Source organism: Salmo trutta, chromosome 25 (assembly GCF_901001165.1).
Source record: "Salmo trutta chromosome 25, fSalTru1.1, whole genome shotgun sequence".
Classification (NCBI taxonomy): Eukaryota; Metazoa; Chordata; class Actinopteri; order Salmoniformes; family Salmonidae; genus Salmo; species Salmo trutta.
The window spans coordinates 10,624,649-10,649,960 of NC_042981.1; the positions used below are offsets into that span (position 1 = coordinate 10,624,649).

Below are 25,312 nucleotides of genomic sequence, written 5' to 3' on the forward strand. Positions count from 1 at the left end.
AATCGCACTATAGCACTGATCTATGCCTAAATCTCCTCAGAGGACTCTGCTCAAGACAGGCACCTGAATGAAATTTGAGAGGTATCATATGTTTTTTGGACCATTGAAATTGTGATTTGAATTGAGTTTATGATGTATGGAAAGTAAGATCCAAAGACTGATTCAGCGTTATTGACTTGACAGAGTAGAAGAGTTAGAAATGTTGCTGCCCACAGAGAGAAATTATGTTGAATAAAAGACAGAATCAAAATGAGAATTTGGCATTCAATATTTGTAATTTAGGGTCAGATATAGATTATAGATATACATTTATATTATGTACAGAATATGTTAATTAATCCTGGACTGTTATACATTTAATACTAAACACACAGAGCCATAGAAAATATACAGTTTTATCATTCGTTATACCTTTGATTAATAGTTAGTTTGTAGAATCCATATTTTCAGCTAGAAAAATAACAATGTGTACATTATTTCATTCATAAATGTCCACATGATTTGTCAAGGTTTCTTATGCTTTTAAACAGTTTATAGCAAATAAATCTTCATTATTGCCATTCTTTTACATACACATTCAATACACAATTCAGACTAAATAGATTCTTACGCCCAGGTATAATTCAGATTAAAAATCAAATATTCATAACAGACACACCCATAAGCAAAAATCATAACCGCATGTCAAAACACATGTAAAAAAAATAAAAATATTGCAAAATAAGTCATCTTAAAATGTTTTTTCACAAGTGTTCAATTGTAACAACAGGCACATTCACAGGGTATATGCTCTGCATTGAACTAGGGGACAAATGGCAACACATGGCATGTGTTGTACCTTAACAGGTATCCGGGGGATATCCCCTGACTGCCGTCAGAAACATTTTTTGGTTCTTACATTTGCTGCTCCTAAGACGCTTCTTTGTCTATACATACAATATAACAGAAAACTAAAAGATGACGTGAATGAAAAGACAAGTTAAGAGTGCTGCTGTACTTCATCCATACAGAACAAAGAAGATATAACTAAGGTTTTGGCATCCTATGATGCTTGCTTATGCATGGCAACACAAGGTGCAGTATGACGGAACGCCATATCTCTACTCTTCATGGAAGCTGCAAGCTAGCGGAGCATTGAAACAGTTCCCGTACTGTTATTGGGGGAAAAACAACAGGAGAGAGACCCATAGAGTTGAAATCCCCAACAGTCATGAAGTTCAAAAAGTATCCTCCTCAGGTTCGTCTCCATACCAGGGCCAGGCTGACATATGTAATCTCCCTCGACACCCAGAACCACATGTTTGGTCTGTCATGAAAGACTATACAGGAGGGGGCCCGTTGGTGTATTGTAGCATAGGGTGGAAGGAACGAGCAAAGTTATTGGACTGGGTGCAGTCGAAATCCCCCTCACACATTGGCACCAGGCAGACCATGCCCACAAGCAGCAAGAGGAAGAGCAGCTGGAGGGGCACCGCCACCCATAGGACGCGGTACAGGAAATGTGAGGATGATGATGATTTCCCCTCTGCCTCAGAAGGGGAGGAAGCGGACCCAGCGACGGGAAACCTGATAGGATACGACACGGAGACCACACAACAACAAGCAGATTTAAGTTATGACACCTAGAACAGCTAAGGACATGCATCCAGACCAGACCATCGATCCAACTATCCATTTTGTCATTGGATTCAACAGAATCAAATATCTATTTCCTTTGTAGTTTACAAGACAGAAACTATGGTTGCTATTGCTCTACAAGTGTAATGATGAACTGTGTATTGACACAACCATGATCAAAATTACCAAATTATATTTAAGCAATAAGGCCCGAGGGAGTGTGGTATTTGGCCAATATACCACGGCTAAGGGCTGTTCTTAGGTCACGACGCAACGCAAACCCCCAAGGTGCCTTATTGCTATTCTAAACTGGTTACCAACGTAATAAGATCATTTAAAAAAATGTTGGGGTCATACCCATACACGTCAGCCAATCAGCATTCAGGGCTCAAACCACCCAGTTTATATTGGTAATCAACACACTCACAGTCACCTGAACAACACTTGACAAACACTGACAAACATTTTCAAGAAATCCTTTCAAACCCATAAAACAAATACAGGATGTTGAGCTGATATTCCTTTATAAAAGGATGCAAGGTGTTAGGACGGGAGACAAAATGCATGCTGGAAGTAGCAGTTCAAATGTTTTAGATAATCCTTCAAGACCTCTCTGTGAGGAGTTTATATCCTGATAAATGCAAAGCATGCCAAGACAGGAGCATAGCAGCATAGAGCAGTCTGTTTTAAAGGGCGTAGCTAGGTGAAGCTTGATGTAGCATTAGACAGCAGCAGAACTGGGCTGACTATATCTATTAACATGCTAAATAACATGTTTTGAACTATTCACTAAAAACTCATATTTCTCAGGTAAGGGATGAACACTACAGTAACACAATAATAGCGTTCTGATTTACAACACTTTACGACAATGTGATACCTGCTGTTTCTCTGGCATAGCTGACAATGGGGCCTATTTGAATTAGCTTACACCAAAGGGAATCCTACAATTATAAATCATGGTATGCATAGGTAGATAACAGTGATGCCCATTTACTCTCAGGTCTGTCTGTCTAGACTCTAGACTGTGATCAAAGTGCCCCCTTACATTTCACAAATGGAGAGCTGATAGGGGCGACCCACAGATGGCTGATTGAGGGGAGTGAGGGGGAGATGATGGATTAGTTATGTGAAATAGAAGAAATAGATTAAATAGATGACACACACAAGAGAAAGAAAGAAATAGAGAGATAGACTTGCTGCCATCATATTGTTCATTGCAGATGCTTGCTGGCTTGGCAATTCAAGAGAACAACTGTGTGTGCTCACTAGCAGTAGAGAAGGAGCGGTAGAACTCTATAGTTACCAAGAGGTATAAGAGAAACTGTTAACAGTATGTTAAGCACTCAAGGTGCATTCTGGGTAGTGTAGTTAATCAAGCAGCCGAGGACATTGGCAACAAAGAGGCCTATATATTTAGTTATTGCAGAACTGTAGTGTAAAGGATGTGTGGGATATAACCACATTTTCTGTAAAACCCTATAGCCTCTACATAGTGTCTAGAATGGTAGAAGATGATGGAATTCATTTTTCATTAAACATTTATGAACCTTTGGAAGTAAGTAAAAATCAGCATTCAGGGTTTTCTATTTTTTCTTTTACAAGACAGTTGTTGCAATGTACTGTGTGTGTTGTCAGTGCAGCTCAACGGACTGAGGTTCCAGAACAGGTGTAACACGTCCCAGGAGTTCTATTATCTTCTGGGTGTTCTACAAACCAGGAGAAAGGTACCTGTGTGATCTGTGTGGACTGCTCACAGAGGGTCCAGAGGTCTGCTGTGACAGACTACATTTGCCGCGTTGCTGTTTGCAATGAACACGGGGGTAAAAGAAAGAGAGTATGTTTCAGTCCAGGCAAATAAAGAACAAAGCTACCGATGAAAAGAAAATACCCCAAATAAAAGAATAGAAGAAAGTGACCTTAGAACAAATCAAATATGTGAAGGAAGGTGACAACAACAGAAAACAAATAAACTAGCTTTTTTCAAAGTGTACAGCTACTTTGAACCGCTACAGCTGGATGGTCATGCTGTTATTTGGAACAAAGGGAATTCATTCGCTGCTGAAGCACAACTTCTGATATGATGCATGATTTGCTATGTGGAAGACAGACTTAACACATTTAAGATATACATGTACTGTATCTTCAAATCATTGAGATCAACCATTGGGATTGAAGTGAAGACAAGTCATTACTTCAATAGAATTGAATTGATAAAAACCATGTGTTTTCAGCAGTATTAAAGAGCCAATATTCCATGAGCACTAAACTACAGCACTCTAAAACCACAGGACTCTAAAACCACAGCACTCTGAAACCACAGCACTCTGAAACCACAGCACTCTGAAACCACAGCACTCTGAAACCACAGCACTCTGAAACCACAGCACTCTGAAACCACAGCACTCTAAAACCACAGCACTCTAAAACTACAGCACTCTGAAACCACAGCACTCTGAAACCACAGCACTCTGAAACCACAGCACTCTGAAACCACAGCACTCTGAAACCACAGCACTCTGAAACCACAGCACTCTGAAACTACAGCACTCTGAAACCACAGCACTCTGAAACCACAGCACTCTGAAACCACAGCACTCTGAAACCACAGCACTCTGAAACCACAGCACTCTGAAACCACAGCACTCTGAAACTACAGCACTAAAACCACAGCACTAAAACCACAGCACTCTGAAACCACAGCACTAAAACCACAGCACTAAAACCACAGCACTAAAACCACAGCACTAAAACCCCAGGACTCTGAAACCCCAGGACTCTGAAACCCCAGGACTCTAAAACCACAGGACTCTAAAACCCCAGGATTCTAAAACCCCAGGACTCTAAAACCCCAGGACTCTAAAACCACAGGACTCTAAAACCACAGGACTCTAAAAAACCCCAGGACTCTAAAAAACCCCAGGACTCTAAAACCACAGGACTCTAAAACCACAGCACTCTAAAACCACAGGACTCTAAAACCACAGGACTCTAAAACCACAGGACTCTAAAACCCCAGGACTCTAAAACCACAGGACTCTAAAACCACAGGACTCTAAAACCACAGGACTAAAGAATAGAAGAACAAGATGGGACACATTTGGTCAGGAGATAGCATAAGTAGATGTTGAAGTTTAGTGGGAAAGTCAATCAAGAAAATAAGATAATATATATATATATTTTTAAGAGGGGGTATAATGATGTCTCCAGTGCTCTGGTGGGTTTGTCTCTGGGAGAAGATATAACATGAAAGAATTAAGGTGTGGAAAAAGAGTCAGAGTTTTGTGTGGAATGTATATACATGTAGGAAGGTGTACAGAGAAGAGGTGAGAAGGAAAGGTCCTGGGGTGGTGGGAGGGAGTGACTCTGCATGGCCTTAAACTGGAACAAACTGGGCGTTGCATTCAGGGGCACAAGTGACGCATCGTCAGTCTTAGGGAGGAAGCGCCAAACACCTTCCTTCTGGTAGGGCACCATGTAACCATGTCAGGAGTATTACTATACGTTACCGATCGACGGCGACTAGGCGTGCTCCTGCCCGACACCGGGCTTATGGAACCAGAGGTGGTGTCTAGCTCATCAGCTGACGACCACGTAGACAGATCCTGAGGTGAAAGAGAGGAGAGAGAGATACACACCGAGGAAGGGAGGGAGGCCAAGCATGAAATGGTGTTAGACACAGTAGAGAAAGGCTACAAACGTTTCTCCTGTACTATTTCTTATTGTGTAATGTGTCTACTGCATGGAGATACATTCCATTGTTTTATTTAATTGTAAAAGTGTGTCTGTTCTGACCTGTTGGCTGCTGGTGATGTCCAGAGTCTTCTCCAGCTCTCTGAGGTCTTTGGTCACCTCCTTGAAGAGCAGTTTGAGGCGGTTCCCGATGACATGAACCTTCTCCTTGGCCTCCAGACAGTCACTGCCCTCGCTGTTGACCAGCAGCTGCAGGGACATGTCCTGCAGGGACAACACCTTCCTCTGGGTGTCCAGCAGCTCACAGCGGATTTTCTGTGGAGGGAGTGAGGGAGGATGGTTGGTTCACAATTTCACTTACTGCAAAGTGTCAGTCACTCAGAGCCATTTTCTAATTTGAGATCCCCACACTTAATTTAAAATTCTCCAGTTGAAATCAATCAATAATTTATATAAAATCCGATTTGTCTGTGCTTACCTCAACTCCGAATCAGCCCTCACAGAATATGATTTATTCCATCTGACTGTGGAATCCACTGTCTCATCAGCCCAACCAGGCAATTTATAAACTTGATCTCCACTATAAAAAGCATCTAGACATTATCTCACGTTTCCTTTAGACTAACATTTCGTTTTTAAGAGCGGAGATTTGTATAAACCTTACTGTCTGTCTCTCAGACATTTGCAACATTGTTTCAATATTCAAATTTGATCTCCAGCTGTCCCATAGTAATGAACGTGTTGGGATGAGACAGACAGGCAGGCAGTTTCTCAGCCAGTCAAAATCATGAATCAGCTGGCATCATTTTTATGGATATAAACAAAGAAATGTAAATTGAAAAAAGATCAAACCAAACGAAGTGCAGCTAGTTTGCAGTGTTTCAGCTTCAGTTTGAAGTGATTGTGTTAGCTGTGTTGTTGGCTAGCTCCTCTGAACAACAGTGTCCTGACGAGTAAGAACATTTTCTATGCCAGGTGAAATCGTGCCTCATTAGCTCATTGTTATGGATGTATCCAAATAAATGTAAATAGAAAACAGCTTAAACAAACGCAAATGCTGCTACTTTTCTGTTATTCTGGCTGCACTTTTTGACGTGACTGTAAGTTAGCTGTAGTTGGCTAGCTAGCAAGCAAGGGATAAGAATGTTGCCAGCCAGTATGGCAATGGAACATTTAGAACAAATGACTGGGTCGCGTCCATAGATACAGAACAAAAATGACTGAACGACTGGATCGCTTCACTAGCAACCGAACCGATAGAACGAATGACCAGCCGGCTTGGGTAGCAACCCAAGATTTGTGTCAAGACTATATCTTGCAAATGGATGACATTGTATGAATAAATTCATCAAAATAACATTTTTTTTTTAATGAAAATATGTCAATCATTATTTGAATATGTTGATAACCCGTTGTATAAAAGTGATAATGCCCAAGAAGCCGGTGTTTGGAAGATATATTGACTTTGTCTCGGGCCTAACAACACCAGTGCCAATATATCCACCAAAAAACGTATTTTTGGGCATTATCACTTAAATATAACATTACTAAAACCCTTCTGTACCAGGAGTGTTTTGTGGTGCTCATGGAGAGTGTTGCTGTCCTGGATGGGGTCAATGGGAACAATCTCGTTCCTCCTGCGGTCAATGTTCTCCAGCCACAGTAGCAGGCCGTGACTCATCTCATGGAAGTCCTACAGGAGAGGAGACGTGAATACAAATACATGCTAATCACCATCTACCGAAAGTAACAGATTTAATATGTCTAATTAATGATAAACCTTGATGTTTATATCCAGGTCATTGTATCCTGTCTCAGTTGTCCAACATGCGAACATGATTTGTCCTGGTTTGGATTTTTTATTATTAAGTGACCAGTAAGTTGCCTGGTCCCAGAGCTATTTGCACTGTCTTGCCAACTCCTTAACGGCCATAGGAGTTGGCAAGACAGCACAGATCTGGGACCAGGCTAGGTGGATAGACAGTTGGACACCTACGTGACACTGCATAAGGGCCTTTTGTAGCGCTGCCCTCCACTCTCCCAGAGAGGTGCCCAATCTGTCCCAGCGGTTGTTCATCTCTTTCAGCCTGCCCTGCAGGTCCTGGGACTCTTCTGTGGCAGACTGGACAAACTCTGCACTGCACAGGTTGATGGACAGCACTGTGGCCTTACGCTTGTCAACAGCCTTCTGCAGCTCCTGTAGATAGACAATATGAAAAGAGATGATTTGAGAGGGTGTCATATCAGCACAGTTGCAAAGCTTTCCCAAAGATCCCAGGTTTTTCATCATCCCAGTTGGAGGATTCCAGGACCAGGAGGGAATAACCATGGAGGGATTCATACAACTGGGATTCATCCAACCATGATTTCTGAAAACCCCCGGAACTTTGGGAAAGCCTTACACACCTTGCAAGCTTTGTAATCCTAGTGAGTAAGTTCAAAGGTCACCTTCAGTTTTTTTATGCGCAGCTTGATGGTCTGGATGTCGGTGCTGAGGTCCAGCCTCCGTTGCTGCTCTAGCTCCTCCCCTGCCTGCTCCAGCCACACCCATACAGCGTTGAGGTCAGAGTTGAATTGCTGCCACTGCTGAAGGTTTTGCTTCAGACGCATCTCTTTACTGAGGGCTTGGGCCTGCAGCAACTCCCAGCGCTGTATCACACCTACAGTACAGATAAAGAGAGAAAGAGAAAGAGAAAGAGAGAAAGAGACAGAGAGAGAGATTATTATATTATATCTATTCATCTCTTTACTGAGGGCCTGCAGCAACTCCCAGCGCTGTATCATACCTACAGTACACAAAGAGAGGGAGAAAGAGAGAGACAGACAGAGAGAGACAGACAAAGAGACAGAGAGATTATTTTATTATAGCTGTATTATATCTATTCATCTCTTTACTGAGGGCCTGCAGCAACTCCCAGAGCTGTATCACACCTACAGTATTTGGTAATAAGACATCTATCTATCTATCTTTTTATTGAGGGGCCTAAGCCTGCAGTAACTATCACACCTACAGTACAGCAAGGTAAAGGAGGAAAAAAAGAAAGGGTATCAAATTATTAATTTGGTAATGGGATATATAGGATATATGGTATATATGGGATATGTAGGATATATGGTATATATGGGATAGAAAGGATATATGGTATATATGGGATAGAAAGGATATGTAGGATATATGGTATATATGGGATACATGGTATATGTAGGATATATGGTATATATGGGATATATGGTATATATGGGATATATGGTATATATGGGATATATGGGATACATGGGATATATTGGATATATGGTGTATATATAGGATATATGGGATACATGGGATATATAGGATATATGGTATCTATAGGATATATGGTATATATGGTATATATAGAATATATGGTATATATGGTATATATAGAATATATGGTATATATGGTATATATGGTATATATAGAATATATGGTATATATAGAATATATGGTATATATGGGATATATGGTATATATGGGATATATAGGATATATGGGATATATGGTATATATGGGATCTATGGGATATACAGTACAGTCCCGTCCAGCCCTATACAGCCCTGTACAGCACAGTCCAGTAGAGCCCCAAAAAATGTGTCTGCCTTAAAAGCTGCTGACTTTGTACTTACTTCTCTGCTTGAGTATTCTGGAGCAAAAACAACCCAGAAAACACACAACCACCACACAATGTTGTCTCATCGTGGACTACAAGTTGTGGGCATTAATGTACCATTGCTACTTTACATCTTAAGACCTCTCCACCTCTGACTGTCTTAGACAGGGTAATCTCCACAAGGCACATACACTATTTAGCCTTTTGCAGACCCAACTGATCTGGGTTGACGCTAGATGTGGCTGTAAAATAGTCCAGACATGGCTCTATCTGATGCCATCTTTCTTTCCGAAATTAGACGACCCCCATCAACAGTAGTCATGGATTTTTCTTAGTCTTAAGACCTCTCCACCTCTGACTGTCTTAAGACCTCTCCACCTCTGACTGTCTTAAGACCTCTCCACCTCTGACTGTCTTAAGACCTCTCCACCTCTGACTGTCTTAAGACCTCTCCACCTCTGACTGTCTTAAGCCTGATTAATATCAACACCTGATCGACGCCAAACTTTACCTGTTGTTTGTGATTCATCATCAATGGTGTCAGCAAGTCCTGAGGCCCTGTCCTCCTCCCCCTTCAGCTCGTAGCCAACCCTCTTCACCGTGTCTATACTGCTACGACACTCTCCCAGCAGACGCATCTACACAACAGGACAGAGGACAGGCAACAGACAGGAAGCATGTCACTGAGGCGCTCATATCAAGTAATCACACTGTAGAAACTTCTTAGGTAAAGGCACAATGTTTTCTAAAGACCTTCCATTAAGACAGAATGGTGATAAGGATCTCATATCAGACATTACTCACATATCCCATGTATGATGCATCCAGCTCTGGCCCGGTGGGGGTTCTGCTCCGGATGATGTTCTCTGTCTGTTGCATCATACACCGGCTGGTGTCCAGAACCCTGTCCAACTGAAGGATGTGGGTGTCCAGGGTACCTCTCTCTCCTGAGGATGGGAAGAGTGGATGGACACCCACATGGAATACGGTTAGATAAGGGCTTTGATTTTATGTTCACGAGCCAGTTTCTTAGACCTAGATTAAGCCTGCTCCTGTGAGATTTAAAAGCACTATCAATGGAGTTTAATCTGTGTCTGAAAGAACGGACCTAAATGTTTTCTTCAAACAGACATAGAAATGATTAATAGATATGATTCATAGTTAGTGTTATCATCCACGTTGTGAGATATCATTAATAGTTAGTGTTATCCATCCACTGCTAAACATTGTGAGATATCATTAATAGTTAGTGTTATCCATCCACTGCTAAACATTGTGAGATATCATTAATAGTTAGTGTTATCCATCCACGTTGTGAGATATCATTAATAGTTAGTGTTATCCATCCACGTTGTGAGATATCATTCATAGTTAGTGTTATCATCCACGTTGTGAGATATCATTAATAGTTAGTGTTATCATCCACATTGTGAGATATCATTAATAGTTTGTGTTATCATCCACGTTGTGAGATATCATTAATAGTTAGTGTTATCATCCACATTGTGAGATATCATTAATAGTTTGTGTTATCATCCACGTTGTGAGATATCATTAATAGTTTGTGTTATCCATCACATTGTGAGATATCATTAATAGTTAGTGTTATCCATCACATTGTGAGATATCATTAATAGTTTGTGTTATCATCCACGTTGTGAGATATCATTAATAGTTTGTGTTATCCATTCAGTCGTAAATTAGAAGACGATGGACGAAGAACATTTTTAGCACAATAAAACAATAGACAAAAACATCTCCCCACAACAACATGTGCCTTTAAAACACACAGGATGCCAACCCAAGAAATCCGTTTGAGGTTAGCTACAGTAGCCTACGTGCCAAACAAATCAAATCAAATGCAAAATGTTAGAAAGCGGTGCTGTTAGTTAACGGTGCCTGCTGTTATGCTTCAGTGTGCGTGTGAGAAAACCAAACCAAACTCGTAGCAGGGCAGAAAGCAGGCTGTGAGAGTTATTTTTCCACACCAAGGCATGTTGCCTATCATCAGATGACTTCAGACGACATCTCTGAGATCGAGGCTATCTTATCCCCAGTGCCTGCCAGTAAGTTGTGAGGGGTCTGGTATCATTAGTACCTGACAGTAGTGGTGCAGGGATGAGGGGTCTGGTATCATTAGTACCTGACAGTAGTGGTGCAGGGATGAGGGGTCTGGTAACATTAGTACCTGACAGTAGTGGTGCAGGGATGAGGGGTCTGGTATCATTAGTACCTGACAGTAGTGGTGCAGGGATGTGGGGTCTGGTATCATTAGTACCTGACAGTAGTGGTGCAGGGATGAGGGGTCTGGTATCATTAGTACCTGACAGTAGTGGTGCAGGGATGAGGGGTCTGGTATCATTAGTACCTGACAGTAGTGGTGCAGGGATGAGGGGTCTGGTATCATTAGTACCTGACAGTAGTGGTGCAGGGATGAGGGGTCTGGTAACATTAGTACCTGACAGTAGTGGTGCAGGGATGAGGGGTCTGGTATCATTAGTACCTGACAGTAGTGGTGCAGGGATGAGGGGTCTGGTATCATTAGTACCTGACAGTAGTGGTGCAGGGATGAGGGGTATAGACTACACTGACCTGACAGAGAGGAAGCAGAAGCTGATCCTTGGTAGCTCCCCTCCTCTCTGTGCTCCCTGTGCTCAGAGGCCAGACCCAGGGCCATGCTGGCACTCTCCAGCCTCTTTCTCAGGTCGTAGTCATGGTCCCACTCCAGGGGGATGGAGTCCACGCTGGCTGGGGTGCCCCTGCCCGAGCGCTCAGCCCCAGTACGGAGGGGGGCAGTCAGGGAGGGCAGAGGGGAGTCTCCAAGACGTTCACTCCAGGGAATGCTGGACAGGTCCCCAGGTTCATCCAGTTCAATCTCCCGGTCCGAGAATGACACATCGGACTCTTCTCCTGTCAGCTGGAGGAGGAGGGATTGGAAGTTAAGGTACACCTATGAGACAGTCAAAAAAGACAGTCAGCATCAAAATGAAAAGAACAAGGGCTCAGTAGACCTCATCCCTGGGCTCACCGGTAGTCGGATCAGCTTCTTATTGTAACGCTCCAAGCGTCCAAACACCTCCTGGTGGTATCTCCGCAGCTCCTCCAGCTCCTCCTCTATAACAGCAGCGTCCAGAGGCTCACTCTTCTGTAGCAGCACCTCTCCCTGGTGGAAGATGTGCTTGACCTTCCCCGTGGTCAGAGAAATCTCCTGCTGGAACGCCTGGTAATAAAAAACAAGCGGGGCAGAGGCCAGACTGAATACAGTGTGTTTTAGGAACATGGTGGTTAGGATACAGTTGAGCCATGGTAGGAGTTTGTATGGTTTTGCTACCCGGTTCCATAGCAGTCAGAAATAGTGATTATGTGATTATTTCAATGATTACTGATAGAATTCATAGTATAGTCGAGTTATTGAAGAAATTGAAAAAATATGTAGGATATTGAGAGAACAATAATCACTTGTGTAAAGAGGCCATCCTTACCCGGAGCTGTTTGATCTTGGCTCGGATGTCACACTCTGAGAAGTGTTCTATGTTGGTGAGCTGCAGGTCCATCTCAGTGAGCCACACCACGACGCTGTCTCTGGCCGTCTCAAACTCCTCACGCTGATTAATAAAGTGCTGGAGAAATCATAAAGAGATGCTTTAGCGTACACATCTCCAGCAGGAGAACTGGAACTTCGTGCAGACACTCCACATGATTCTGCCGACTAGAACCAATGAAATTACTTCCTTGCTGGTATAGTTTCTTTCCGTGAGCAGTACCAACCCTCAGGTGTGTAGAATCCCACTGGGCACAGACATCAATTCAACGTCTATTCTACGTTAGATCAAAGTAATTTAATTGAAATGACGTGGAAACAACATTGATTCAGCCAGTGTGTGCCCAGTGGGATTGGACTATATACACCAAACTTTCTGTTGTGCTACAGTTGCTCAACGAGGCCAACTCTGGATGTGGCTCTGTACCTTGAGCCTGCGGAGGATGGAAGCCACCCTCTTCTGCAGGTTGTCCCAGCGCTGGTTCCCGTCGTGGGACATTTCCCGGAGGCGACAGGAGGAGTCTGTGCGGTTCTCCCTGGCCAGACGGCGGTACTGTTTATTGATCGTCTCCAGCTGGGTCAGGCTCTCATGGACCTGACACTGAAACGCCTGGAACACACACACACACACACACACATACACACACACACACACAAATATCACCAACACATTTAGAATCAAATAGAGACAAGCTGCTTGATAATTTCATTGACCATTTCATTGATACATTTATTGCTCAGGGATGAGTTATGAGTTTTGTCTATGTAAAGTGCATTCAGAAAGTGTTCAGACCCCTTGACTTTTTCCACATTTTGTTTCGTTACATCCTTATTCTAAAATGTATGAAATTGTTTTTTCCCCCCTCATCAATCTACATACAATACCCCATAATGACAAAGCCAAAACAGGCTTTTAGAATGTTTGCAAATTTATCAAAAATATCACATCTACCTAAGTATTCAGACCCTTTAATCAGTACTTTGTTGAAGCACCTTTGGCAGCGATTACAGCCGCGTGTCTTCTTGGGTATGTCGCTACAAGCTTGGCACACCTGTATTTGGGGAGTTTCTCCCATTCTTCTCTGCAGATCCTCTCAAGCTCTGTCAGGTTGGATGGGGAGCGTCGCTGCACAGTTATTTTCAGGTCTCTCCAAAGATGGTCGATTGTGTTCAAGTCCAGGCTCTGGCTGGGCCACTCAAGGACATTCAGAGACTTGTCCCAAAGCCATTCCTGCGTTGTCTTGGCTGTGTGCTTATGGTCGTTGCCCTGTTGGAAGGTGAACCTTCGCCCCAGTCTGAGGTTCTGAGCCCGCTGGAGAAGGTTTTCATCAAGGATCTCTCTGTACTTTGCACCGTTCATTTTTCCTCAATCCTGACTAGTCTCCCAGTCCCTGCCACTGAAAAACATCCCCACAGCATGATGCTGCCACCACGATTCACCGTAGGGATGGTGCCAGGTTACCTCCAGACATGACGCTTGGCATTCAGACCAAAGAGTTCAATCTTGGTTTCATCAGATGAGATAATCTTGTTTCCCATGGTCTGAGAGTCCTTTAGGTGCCTTTTGGCAAACGCCAAGCGGGTTGGCCTGTACCTTCTACTGAGGAGGGTTTCCGTCTGGCCACTCTACCATAAAGGCCTAATTGGTGGAGTGCTGCAGCTCTAGCAAGAGTCCATCTGGTGGTTCCAAACTTCTTCCATTTAAGAATGATGGAGGCCACTGTGTTCTTGGAGATCTTCAATGTCTCAGACATTTTTTGGTACCCTTCCCCAGATCTGTTCCTCGACACAATCCTGTCTCTGAGCTCTACATACAATTCCTTTAACCTAAGGGCTTGGTTTTTGCTCTGACATGCACTCAACTGTGGGACCTTATATAGACAGGCACAGTTGAAGTTGGAAGTTTACATACACCTTAGCCAAATACATTTAAACTCAGTTTTTCACAATTCCTGACATTTAATAAAATTCCCTGTCTTAGGCCAGTTAGGATCACCACTTTATTTTAAGAATGTGAAATGTCAGAATAATAGCAGAGTGAATGATTTATTTCAGCTTTTATTTGTTTCATCACATTCCCAGTGGGACAGAAATGTACATACACTCAATTAGTATTTGGTAGCATTGCATTTAAATTGTTTAACTTGGGTCAAACGTTTTGGGTAGCCTTTCACAAGAGTCCAACAATAAGTTGGGTGAATTTTGGCTCTGGTGCGGGACGAAGAACCCGCTCAGCTCGCGGATCCACCATCCTTGGTGGTGGCTCTGGTGCGGGCCGAAGAAACCGCTCATCCCGGGGATCCAGCCATGGACCCAGGCTGAACACTGTGCCTGGACTGGATCTCGATGCCGAGGATGCTCCTGCCATGGAGCGGGACTGGACACCGGGTTTGGAAGCTCCAGACCGTTGACCCTTGCTAAAAGGTTCTGACCCGTTGACCGTTGCCGGAGGTTCCGGACCGTGGACCGTCTCAGGAGGTTCCGGACTGTGGACCGTCGCCGAAAGCTCTGGACTGGGAGCCGTCGCCGGAAGCTCTGGACTGGGAGCCGTCGCCGGAAGCTCTGGACTGGGAGCCGTCGCCGGAAGCTCTGGACTAGGAGCCGTCGCCGGAAGCTCTGGACTGTGAAGACGCACTGAAGGCCTGGTGCGTGGGGCTGGCACAGGACGTACTGGGCTGTGGAGGCACACTGGAGACCTGGTGCGTAGAATCGGCATCAATGGTACCGGTTCGATGACACACTTCGCACAGTGAGTGCGAGGAGCTGGCACAAGACGTACTGGGCTGTGGAGGCGCACTGGAGACCTGGTGCGTAGAACCGGCATCAATGGTACCGGTTCGATGACACACCTCGCACGGCAAGTGCGGGGAGCTGGCACAGGACGCACCGGACTGGGGACACGCATTTCAGGGCGAGTGCGAGGAGGGGACACAGGACGTACCGGACTGGGGAGGCGCACTGGAGGCCTGATGCGTGGGACCGGCACAAGTTGCACCGGACTGGTGACATGCTCCTCCAAACGCCTGCGTTGCCGCATACTCTTCGCCAACTCCATTCTCCGGTATCCCTCCTCGCACTGTTCCATTGACTCCCAGGCGGGCTCTGGTACTCTCCTTGGGTCGACCGACCACCTCTCTATCTCCTCCCAGGTTGTCACTGGCTCACTCCCCGGCTCCGCCGACGACCCCGTGTGCCCCCCCAAAAAAAAATACATTTGGGCTGTCTTTTGGGCTGTCTTTGTGGCCGCGAACCCCGGCGTCGTCGCTGTCCTCCCTTCTCTCCCTGCGTCTGCTTCCACGGAATGCTTTCGTGTCCTGACATGATCTCCTCCCAAGTCCAGGATATTTTGTCCTCGATCTCCTCGTAAGTCCAGGATGCCATCTCCTCCTGGGAACGCTGCTTGGTCCTGTTGTGGTAGGATCTTCTGTCACGATCGTCGTAATAATTGGACCAAGGCGCAACGTGAGTAGCGTTCCACATCTTCATTATAATGTGAAACTTAGCAAAATACAAAAAACAATAAATGAACAAATGAAACGTGAAGACAGTGAAGTTCAAAAAGGCACCTACACAAAAACAAGATCCCACAAACACAGGTGGGAAAAATAACTACTTAAATATGATCCCCTATTAGAGACAACGATTAACAGCTGCCTCTAATTGGGAATCATACAAATCACCAACATAGAAATAATAACCTACAACCCCACATAGAAACAATAAACTAGAATACCCCCCCCCAGTCACGCCCTGACCTACTTCACCATAGAGAAACAATGGCTCTCTATGATCAGGGTATGACATTATGTAAATAAGGTATTTCTGTTTTTTTTTTTGTTTTTTTATATAAATTTGCAAACGTTTCTAAAAACCTGCATTCGCTTTGTCATTATAGGGTATTTTGTGTAGATTGATCAAATAAATGTAATCTATTTTAGAATAAGGCTGTAACGTAACAAAATGTGGAAAAAGTCAATGGGTTTGAATACTTTCCCGAATGCACTGTATGTACTGTATATGAAAGGAGAATATAGTGGTTATATCCAACTAGGACTAGGTGGTCTGTAGTAGCATGTCTGTACCTCAAACTTCTTGAGTTCTTCCTTGGCCACTGTGTACAGTACTCCTGAAGAGTTGGGTAGAGCAGCGGTCTTCTCTGAGGTCACTAGCCACTCCTCAAAACGCATAAAGTCTTCTAAGAACTTCTGCCATAAACGCCATGTCTCTTCAATCCTTACAAGTTAAAACGATATGGACAGCTTAAGTTGTGGTGAGAGCCTATATCACAAGTACATGTTTCCAAATATACCAAACCAAGAATTACATTACTGCACTTGTTGATAGTCTTGAAAGTAAAAATTCAGACTACTTTAGAAACTACAGGGCCTAAATCCTAAATTTAGCGTGTCTCTTACTTGAGCCTCCTCTCCATGGACAGGGCACAGATGTTCCTCCAGCGGCGGTCCAGGTTCCTGGTGGTCTGCTGGATGGAATCACACTCTGTGTCCGTGGTACAGACGTCACAGTCATGTAACAACACCTCACACAGGTTCAACGCAGACGCCACACCTGTGCTGTGCTTCTCTATGTCACGCTGAAGCTCCTGGGTGGACGGAGAGAAAGACGGAAGGATGTTATCTTACGTTACAGAAAGAGGATGTTGATCTTAATCTTTTTTAGAATCAAGAAGCCTACTAAGACTTTTCAATAAGCCTACCTCTATTGTACTTTCTATAAGCCTGTCTCCTAGGAACTAAACAGGGATCAATAAAATATCAACATAAACAACCGTTATTGATTATGTAGCTGTATCAGTGGCGGCCCACTTTTTGGAAGCGAACCACTCGATTTCGCCCCTACGTTATATCGACATAGAACATGTCACCCTCCCTAGGAGAGGGGGTGACCTTGACAATTTATTTTTAAAACGAGAGGCTGCCTGGATCTTTAACTTAAAAACCTTTGCTCCCTTCGGTCTCGACGGAGACTTTGATCTGAAGCCATTCTTGTGATTATTGTGATTTTGCAATTCATTGTAAATGTTTGTAGGCCTATGTAGTCAAATTCTATATATTATCATATGCTATTTATTCATATGTTCTTCTTATATCTGAGAATTAACCAATGATATCAGGCCACACCCGGCCATGATTACAGACACCTGTGTGTGTTCTTTAACAATTTATAAACTAGTGACCTGCAGTGTTTGTCATTATACCTTGATGAAGACAGCTTGTCTGTCTAAACTGTCTAAATACTCCAGTATTCATGCTGCAGTAGTTTATGTGTCGGGGGGCTAGGGTCAGTCTGTTACATCTGGAGTATTCTCTTGTCTTATCCGGTGTCCTGTGTGAATGTAAATATGCTCTCTCTAATTCTCTCTTTCTTTCTTTCTTTCTTTCTTTCTTTCTTTCTTTCTTTCTTTCTCTCGGAGGACCTGAGCCCTAGGACTACCTGGCATGATGACTCCTTGCTGTCCCCAGTCCACCTGGCCATGCTGCTGCTCCAGTTTCAACTGTTCTGCCTGCGGCTACGGAACCCTGACCTGTTCACCGGACGTGCTTGTTGCACCCTCGACAATTACTATGATTATTATTATTTGACCATGCTGGTCATTTACGAACATTTTAACATCTTGACCATGTTCTGTTATAATATCCACCCGGCACAGCCAGAAGAGGACTGGCCACCCCTCATAGCCTGGTTCCTCTCTAGGTTTCTTCCTAGGTTTTTGGCCTTTCTCAGGAGTTTTTCCTAGGGAGTTTTTCCCAGCCACCGTGCTTCTTTCACATGCATTGCTTGCTGTTTGGGGTTTTAGGCTGGGTTTCTGTACAGCACTTTGAGATTTCAGCTGATGTACGAAGGGCTATATAAATAAATTTGATTTGATTTGATTTGATTTAAACTAGTGACCTGCAGTGTTTGTCATTATACCTTGATGAAGACAGCTTGTCTGTCTAAACTAGTGACCTGCAGTGTTTGTCATTATACCCTGATGAAGACAGCTTGTCTGTCGAACCGTTGGTTATTAGGTTATTAAATGAATGCATCTGAGCTCCTAGAGTGTGCGGCTCTTCCTTTTCAAGTATCAATAGCTATACCAGGGGGAGTACGCTGCAATGTGTTTCAAAGTACCCACAGCCCACTGATGAGGTAGCCTGGTGGTCCCAGGTCTGTTTGTGATGTCTTACCAACTGCTACAGATGTACAGTAGGATCTAATTTGATCACTCTTTTGATGCTAGGAATGTTCCTGCACAGCAGGAAATGAGAACTTGTAGTGTGTTCAAGGTTCAAAAAGGCTTCTAAAGTCTATAATTTGCACTCTAAAATGTCAGACTTAATTTGCCCTAATGAAAAATGTATCAACCCCTACAAAAATGTATAACAAAAATTAATAACAATCCACATAATAATTGACATTTGCTGTTGCTGCAGAATTATTTTCCTGCTGTAGAAATCTGTCTCAAATGAAGATACTACATCTGTATGACCGTTGCACTGACAATGACTATAGGAGTTGGTGAGACAACATAAACAGACCCCCAGGCTACTGACACAGTATTTACCTGCTGCAGGTCCAGTTTCCGCTGTATCTCCTGGGAGTCACAGGTGTCGTATAGGACGGGTCTGGACAGTTCAGTCTCTATGTGGGTCAGCCAGGACCGCAGACTAATCATGTTCTTATCCAGCTGCTGCACTGCCACCAGAGTCTCCCTCAGCTTCTTCAATCTGCCAGTGGGATACATAATAGTTGTTTTAGAAAAACATACACAACGCAGTAGATTCCTGGTGATAAAGCACCTAAAGACAATTAATAAACAATTAACAACGTCATTAAAATCGCTTCTTTCCACTCATTGTTTTTATTTAATTTAACCAAGAAGTCACATTGAATACAGATTGTGCCAAGTACCGTACACTGAGAAAGCCAGAGTGTTTCTGACAGCCAAGAAAAAGGTTGCATCAAAGCAAACATTAATGCCAATGGCCCTTTGGGACACAAGTGTGTGTACAGTGTATCCATGTACTTCCTTTCCCACACACACACAGCCGTAGTATCCTTACCTGGCTCCGATGAGGTCCAGTAGGTGTTGCCAGCGCTCGCCCACCATGCTGAGTTTGTGTTCTATCTCAGATGCCTTGGTCTCATGGCTGGCCTTGGAAAGTCTCTCGCCCAGCTGGTACAGCTGCTGCTTGTTCTCCTGAGACACCGCTATCTCCTCATAGTAGTCCTGAGAGAGGAGGGATAGATACACTTTAGAGCGGTTTGAGTACAACGGAAATACAGTAGTCAGACCCGGGGGAAAACTGTTATATTTGGAATGAAATACTATTGAAAGAACGATCAACTGCCACAACAAATTATAACACAAGCCTGTATTCCTAGAGTAGAGTAGATCAGAGTAGAGTATAACAGAGTAGAGTACAGTAGATCAGAGTAGAGTACAGTAGATCAGAGTAGAGTATAACAGAGTAGAGTACAGTAGATCAGAGTCGAGTACAGTAGTACAGTTCAATGGGATATCTGTCTAAAACTAAAACATGAATGAAAAGTTATGTATACTGTAGGTTAAGTTTCTGTTGGTGTTTACCTTGCGTAGCTTCTCGATCATCTCCTCAATTCTGACGTCTCCGTTCTGGGAGACCTTGCTCTCCATTTGGGTAAGCCAATCACAGAGCTCCCTGTTCTTCTCCTTAAATACAGCCCACTCATTCAGCTTCTCACCCACCTGCTGCTGCCGCAGGGATAGCTATGGAGAGCGAGAGACAGCAAGACAGATACATGGAAACTCACACGTTGTAAATACATATACTCATTTATGAGTAATTCACCATGGTAAGGATAATTGTTAGCTGCACAGATAAAGAAAAAACTTTTCCCCATAAAAAATAAACATACACAACTACCGGTACTAGGTAATATGCATAGATTTAGCAGAACTGCAATGAAGAGGTAATGCAGCAGTAGATGTCTAGAGGTGTTGCTTGACGTAATAGATCTAGCACAGTGTTTCCTGTCACTATCTGATCTCTGGTCAACATACTCATATACAACACTGGATGTTGTTTGAAGGGGGAGGCATCCTGCACTGTTTTGTATTGAGGTTTCTCTCTACCTCAGACTTAGTTACACGCATGCCCCTTTCCCACATTTGCATACGGCCTAGTGCAGAGCCTGGATGCCAGATCTATTTCTGCTCTCTTGCCAACTCTCTTGCAACTAGGTGAAACATCTGTTGATGCGCCCTTGAGCAAGGCACTTAACCATAGTTGCTCTGGATAAGTGTCTGCTAAATTACTAAAATTCCACAATTTAGTCAGTGCAAGCCTGAAAGATTTACCCTGGTCCTACTGTATGTAGTGGAGCATGGGACCACATGTCATTACAACTTAAAATGACTGCTCTAGTCTCTGTTGCCAGACTGATGACACGCCACCTACAGATGCTGTATCTTAATTTGATCATCCTGTTGCTGAAGGAATTTTCCTGCACATCAAGAAATGCAAACTTGTAGTGCATTCGAGGTATAAAAAGGCTTCTAAAGTTTGTAATCTCCACTTGAAAATGTCAGACTTGATTGTATCAACCCCTATAAAAAAATTATTGTTAATTATAATTCACATAACAATATACATTTCCTTTTGCTGCAGGATTATTGTCCTGTTGTGTGGAACCATCTCAAATTAAGATACAGGATCTGTATTGTGTCAGAGACTGCTTCTCCTCACATGAACATATATTTACTTGTATGTGTGTTGATTTGATACAGAGAAATAGACATGAAAGGTAGGAGAGAGAGTGCTGAAAGAGCAGTGGGCTGGATTCAAACCGTGCTGCCATGCTGGCAGCAGTACACTGTACAGCAACATATTCAACAGCCATACAGTACCTGGTGACAGATCTCCTCCCACTGGCGGTGCAGCAGCTCCATGCGTTCCTGTAGAACAGACAGGTCCTCAGCACTGATGTAGCTAGACAGGGACTCCCTCAGCACCGTCAGGTGGGCTAGGTCTTCTGTCCAGCCGTCAACCGTCTTCTCCAAGTCCTGGTCATGGGAGAAGAGAATGTTATCAGCTACTTTCGTTGACCTAAAGCAGGTTTATTCTTAGCCGTAATGACCTTAGCAGATGCAGAACACCTTGGTTTGGAGGCATATTTAACTGATGTAATTACAGAAAAACTCAATTGGCACCTCAATGGGTTTGATCTTATTACATCACGACATTCCTTCAACATTCCTTCAACATTCCCCGCGGATGTCAGGAGCTGTTTACTGCTCTCTCCAGTACTGAACATGTGATAGACATAATAGGTACACTACAGTTCAAAAGTTTGGGGTCACTTAGAAATGTCCTTGTTTTTCAAAGAAAAGTACATTTTTTGTCCATTAAAATAACATCAAATTGATCAGAAATACAATGTAGACATGTATTTATGATGTTGTAAATAATGTTGTAAATGACTATTGTAGCTGGAAACGGCAGATTTTTTATGGAATATCTACATAGGCGTACAGAGGCCCATTATCAGCAACCATCACTCCTGTGTTCCAATGGCATGTTGTGTTAGCTAATCCAAGTTTATCATTTTAAAAGGCTAATTGATCATTAGAAAACCCTTTTGCAATTATGTTAGCACAGCTGAAAACGGTTGTTCTGATTAAAGAAGGATTAAAACGGGCCTTTAGACTAGTTGAGCATGTGGAGCATCAGCATTTGTGGGTTCGATTACAGGCTCAAAATGGCCAGAAACAAAGAACTTTCTTCTGAAACTCGTCAGTCTATTCTTGTTCTGAGAAATGAAGGCTATTCCATGCGAGAAATTGCCAAGAAACTGAAGATCTCATACAATGCTGTGGACTACTCCCTTCACAGAACAGCGCCAAACTGGCACTAACCAGAATAGAAAGAGGAGCGGGAGGCCCCGGTGCACAACTGAGCAAGTGGACAAGTACATTAGAGTGTCTAGTTTGAGAAACAGACGCCGCACAAGTCCTCAACTGGCAGCTTCATTAAATAGTACCCGCAAAACACCAGTCTCAACATCAACAGTGAAGAGGCGACTCCGGGATGCTGGCCTTCTAGGCAGAGTTCCTCTGTCCAGTGTCTGTGTTCTTTGCCAATCTTATCTTTTCCTTTTATTGGCCAGTCTGAGATATGGCTTTTTCTTTGCAACTCTGCCTAGAAGGCCAGCATCTCGGAGTCGCCTCTACACTGTTGATGTTGAGACTGGTGTTTTGCGGGTACTATTTAATGAAGCTGCCAGTTGAGGACGTTTCTAAGTGACCCCACTTTTGAATGGTAGTGTAGGTCATTGGAGTGACAGGCCGCCGTGATCAGCAGATTAAGTGTACATTCTTTTGTCTATATTCTGTCTGTGTATTCTGCTTATTGTAAGGCGATGTCAGCACCACTTCACCAGTTCAAATTCACGGTACATGTAAATGTACTTGGCGGATAAAGGTGATTCTGAGTGAAGGAAAAACATGGTACTATTCTCTTGTATTTTGTCAATTGTTTGCATGCATGGCTCCATTGCGAAAGAGACCTTGGTCTCATGGATAGAGCTTGGTCTCCCTGTTAAAATAAAGGCAAAATAAACACAAATAAAATGTATTATGTTAGATGGTATATGAGTCAATTCAGTATGTGTCTCCATGAGCTGTATTGAGCAGGTTGCAGATCTAAAGTTACCGTGCATCGCATCTGTTCAGCTTGCAAGTCCTCGTGGTGATTAGGGAGGGGCTGAGAGAACTGCCGTTTGAACTCCCTCAGCTTCTCCAGAGAACCCTCGATGCCTCTCTCACATGTCTCCCAGTCCTGTAGATGACATACAGGCACAATGTGTCACCACGTTATTGTGTTCACAATTAGGTATCAATCAATCAATCAATACATCAATAAATCAATCAAAGGTGCAGCAAAAGGTGTGTTTAAAGGTACAGCTAAAGGTGTGTTTAAAGGTACAGCTAAAGGTGTGTTTAAAGGAACAGCTAAAGGTGTGTTTAAAGGTACAGCTAAAGGTGTGTTTAAAGGTACAGCTAAAGGTGTGTTTAAAGGAACAGCTAAAGGTGTGTTTAAAGGAACAGCTAAAGGTGTGTTTAAAGGTACAGCGAAAGGTGTGTTTAAAGGTACAATATGTAACTGTTTGTGGTGACCTGACCAAATTCATATAGAAATGTGAGTTATAGATCTGTTATTCTCATTGAAAGCAAGTAAGAAGTTATAGATCTGTTCTATGTGTGGTTTTACACACTAGCTTCAAACAGCTGAAAATACAATATTTTTGGTTACTTAAAATATATTTCACAGAGTTTTACAATGATTCTCTACACCACACTTTGCTTGTTTTGTCACATAAACTGAAATTAGGCAAACTATTAGAATTTTAGCAACCAGGAAAAGGTATGCTTAAAGGTACAGCTAAAGGTATGTTTAAAGGTACAGCTAGAGATGTGTTTAAAGGTACAGTTTGGTGCAGTGTACCTTCATCAGGTTGTCCAGCTCACGTCTCTGTTCCTCCAGGCAGATGGTGGCGTGTCTCCAGCGGTCCTGGATGTCTGTGACCTCTCCCTGCAGAGATACCTCTGCCCTGCTGTCTGCAGATAGGAGCAGCTGCTTCCCAGCTTCTACTGTCAGGATGTAAGAGCCCTGCTGTCGCTGTAGGACCTTCTCCTTTATCTGGGATAACAGGGGATACTGGAAAGTCAGCACATAGCATTAACACTGACCCTAACCATCCACCGTCAGGATGTTAGAGCCCTGCTGCCGCTGTAGGACCTTCTCTTTCAGCTGGAGGAACACAGAGGCAGGACAGTTAGAACGTAATCCTGACCCTAACTCAGTGATATTTAAATGTTTTCAGCAGGGACCCTATTTTTTTTGCCAGAATTTCTGGCGACCCCACCCCGGCCGATATCTAATGACACACCCTTAAAACACATTTCAATTTTACATGAACAAATAACCTTCAATTCATTACATTTACTGACTTTGAATATCACTGCCCTGCTGCCCCTACAGAACCTTATCCTTCAACTGGGATAACAGAGACATAGGAATATCAGAATAATTACAGCATAACCCTGACCCTAACTCTAACCCTTATCAATGGCTCTCTGGTGATAGCAAACAATAAAGGTGATAGGTGTCAGCCTTGCCTTGTTCCTCGGTACAGCTGAAAGGGTGAGGATATTGCCATTTGAGGATAAGTACAATACTGTTATCCATTAAATATCTCTCCATCTCCAAAGTCATATTTGTGCAGGGTGAAAAAAGGTAGTCCCATTCGACACAGTCGTCGGAGAGAGTGAGTTTTGGTATAAATAGTCACAAGTTTTATATCACCAAGAAGAAGATAGCTAGCTAGGGTCAAGAGGTCATCAGAGTTAGTTGAGCCTAAAATACCTGAACTGCGTCCAGCATGGATCTGGCCTGCTGCAGGGGTACGGGCACCCCAGCCAGTAGGGCCTCGGCGGGGTGTGAGACCACTAGCCATTTCCTCAGCTTCTCTGACATATCCCTGTAACGTTGCCACTGGCGGATCAGGCTGTCGATGACACCCTGCCTTTGCTGGGCGCGACGCACCACGCCCTGCCACTGGTTACTCAACAGCGACAACTTCAGGTTGAATTCATCCCTGCAGGAGAGAGAGGACATTTACAGTAAGATAAGGACTGGATTAGATGGATATACTGTACACCAGGGTTTCCCAAACTAGGTCCTGGGGCCTTCTCTGGGTGCACTTTTTGTTTTTTGCCCTAGCACTACACAGCTGATGAAAATAATCCACTCATCATCAAGGTTTGATTATGAACCCTGGAACCTG

At 43.5% G+C, this 25,312-nt stretch overlaps 1 protein-coding gene across 6 annotated transcripts in view; it reads right to left on the reverse strand.

Moving 5' to 3' along the window:
• Nucleotides 1–251: 251 nt before the first annotated feature.
• Nucleotides 252–25,312, reverse strand: part of LOC115162000 (nesprin-1) — a 163,333-nt gene continuing 138,272 nt past the window's right edge. For 5 of the 6 annotated variants that reach the window (XM_029712888.1, XM_029712889.1, XM_029712891.1 and 2 more), the window contains 22 exons: nucleotides 24,892–25,123; nucleotides 23,971–24,165; nucleotides 23,179–23,304; nucleotides 21,375–21,530; nucleotides 20,076–20,234; nucleotides 19,549–19,715; nucleotides 19,050–19,212; nucleotides 16,897–17,084; nucleotides 16,564–16,714; nucleotides 12,909–13,091; nucleotides 12,423–12,560; nucleotides 11,969–12,160; nucleotides 11,533–11,857; nucleotides 9,745–9,887; nucleotides 9,452–9,578; nucleotides 7,759–7,970; nucleotides 7,307–7,507; nucleotides 6,875–7,003; nucleotides 5,413–5,625; nucleotides 5,127–5,222; nucleotides 3,349–3,419; nucleotides 252–1,566 (listed from right to left, as the gene is read on the reverse strand). In XM_029712888.1, coding sequence (XP_029568748.1) covers nucleotides 1,320–1,566; nucleotides 3,349–3,419; nucleotides 5,127–5,222; nucleotides 5,413–5,625; nucleotides 6,875–7,003; nucleotides 7,307–7,507; nucleotides 7,759–7,970; nucleotides 9,452–9,578; nucleotides 9,745–9,887; nucleotides 11,533–11,857; nucleotides 11,969–12,160; nucleotides 12,423–12,560; nucleotides 12,909–13,091; nucleotides 16,564–16,714; nucleotides 16,897–17,084; nucleotides 19,050–19,212; nucleotides 19,549–19,715; nucleotides 20,076–20,234; nucleotides 21,375–21,530; nucleotides 23,179–23,304; nucleotides 23,971–24,165; nucleotides 24,892–25,123 — 3,814 coding nt within the window. In that variant the 3' untranslated portion in view covers nucleotides 252–1,319. The remainder of the gene's footprint in view (nucleotides 1,567–3,348; nucleotides 3,420–5,126; nucleotides 5,223–5,412; nucleotides 5,626–6,874; nucleotides 7,004–7,306; nucleotides 7,508–7,758; nucleotides 7,971–9,451; nucleotides 9,579–9,744; nucleotides 9,888–11,532; nucleotides 11,858–11,968; nucleotides 12,161–12,422; nucleotides 12,561–12,908; nucleotides 13,092–16,563; nucleotides 16,715–16,896; nucleotides 17,085–19,049; nucleotides 19,213–19,548; nucleotides 19,716–20,075; nucleotides 20,235–21,374; nucleotides 21,531–23,178; nucleotides 23,305–23,970; nucleotides 24,166–24,891; nucleotides 25,124–25,312) is intronic. The other variant, XM_029712892.1, reaches the window with a different exon arrangement.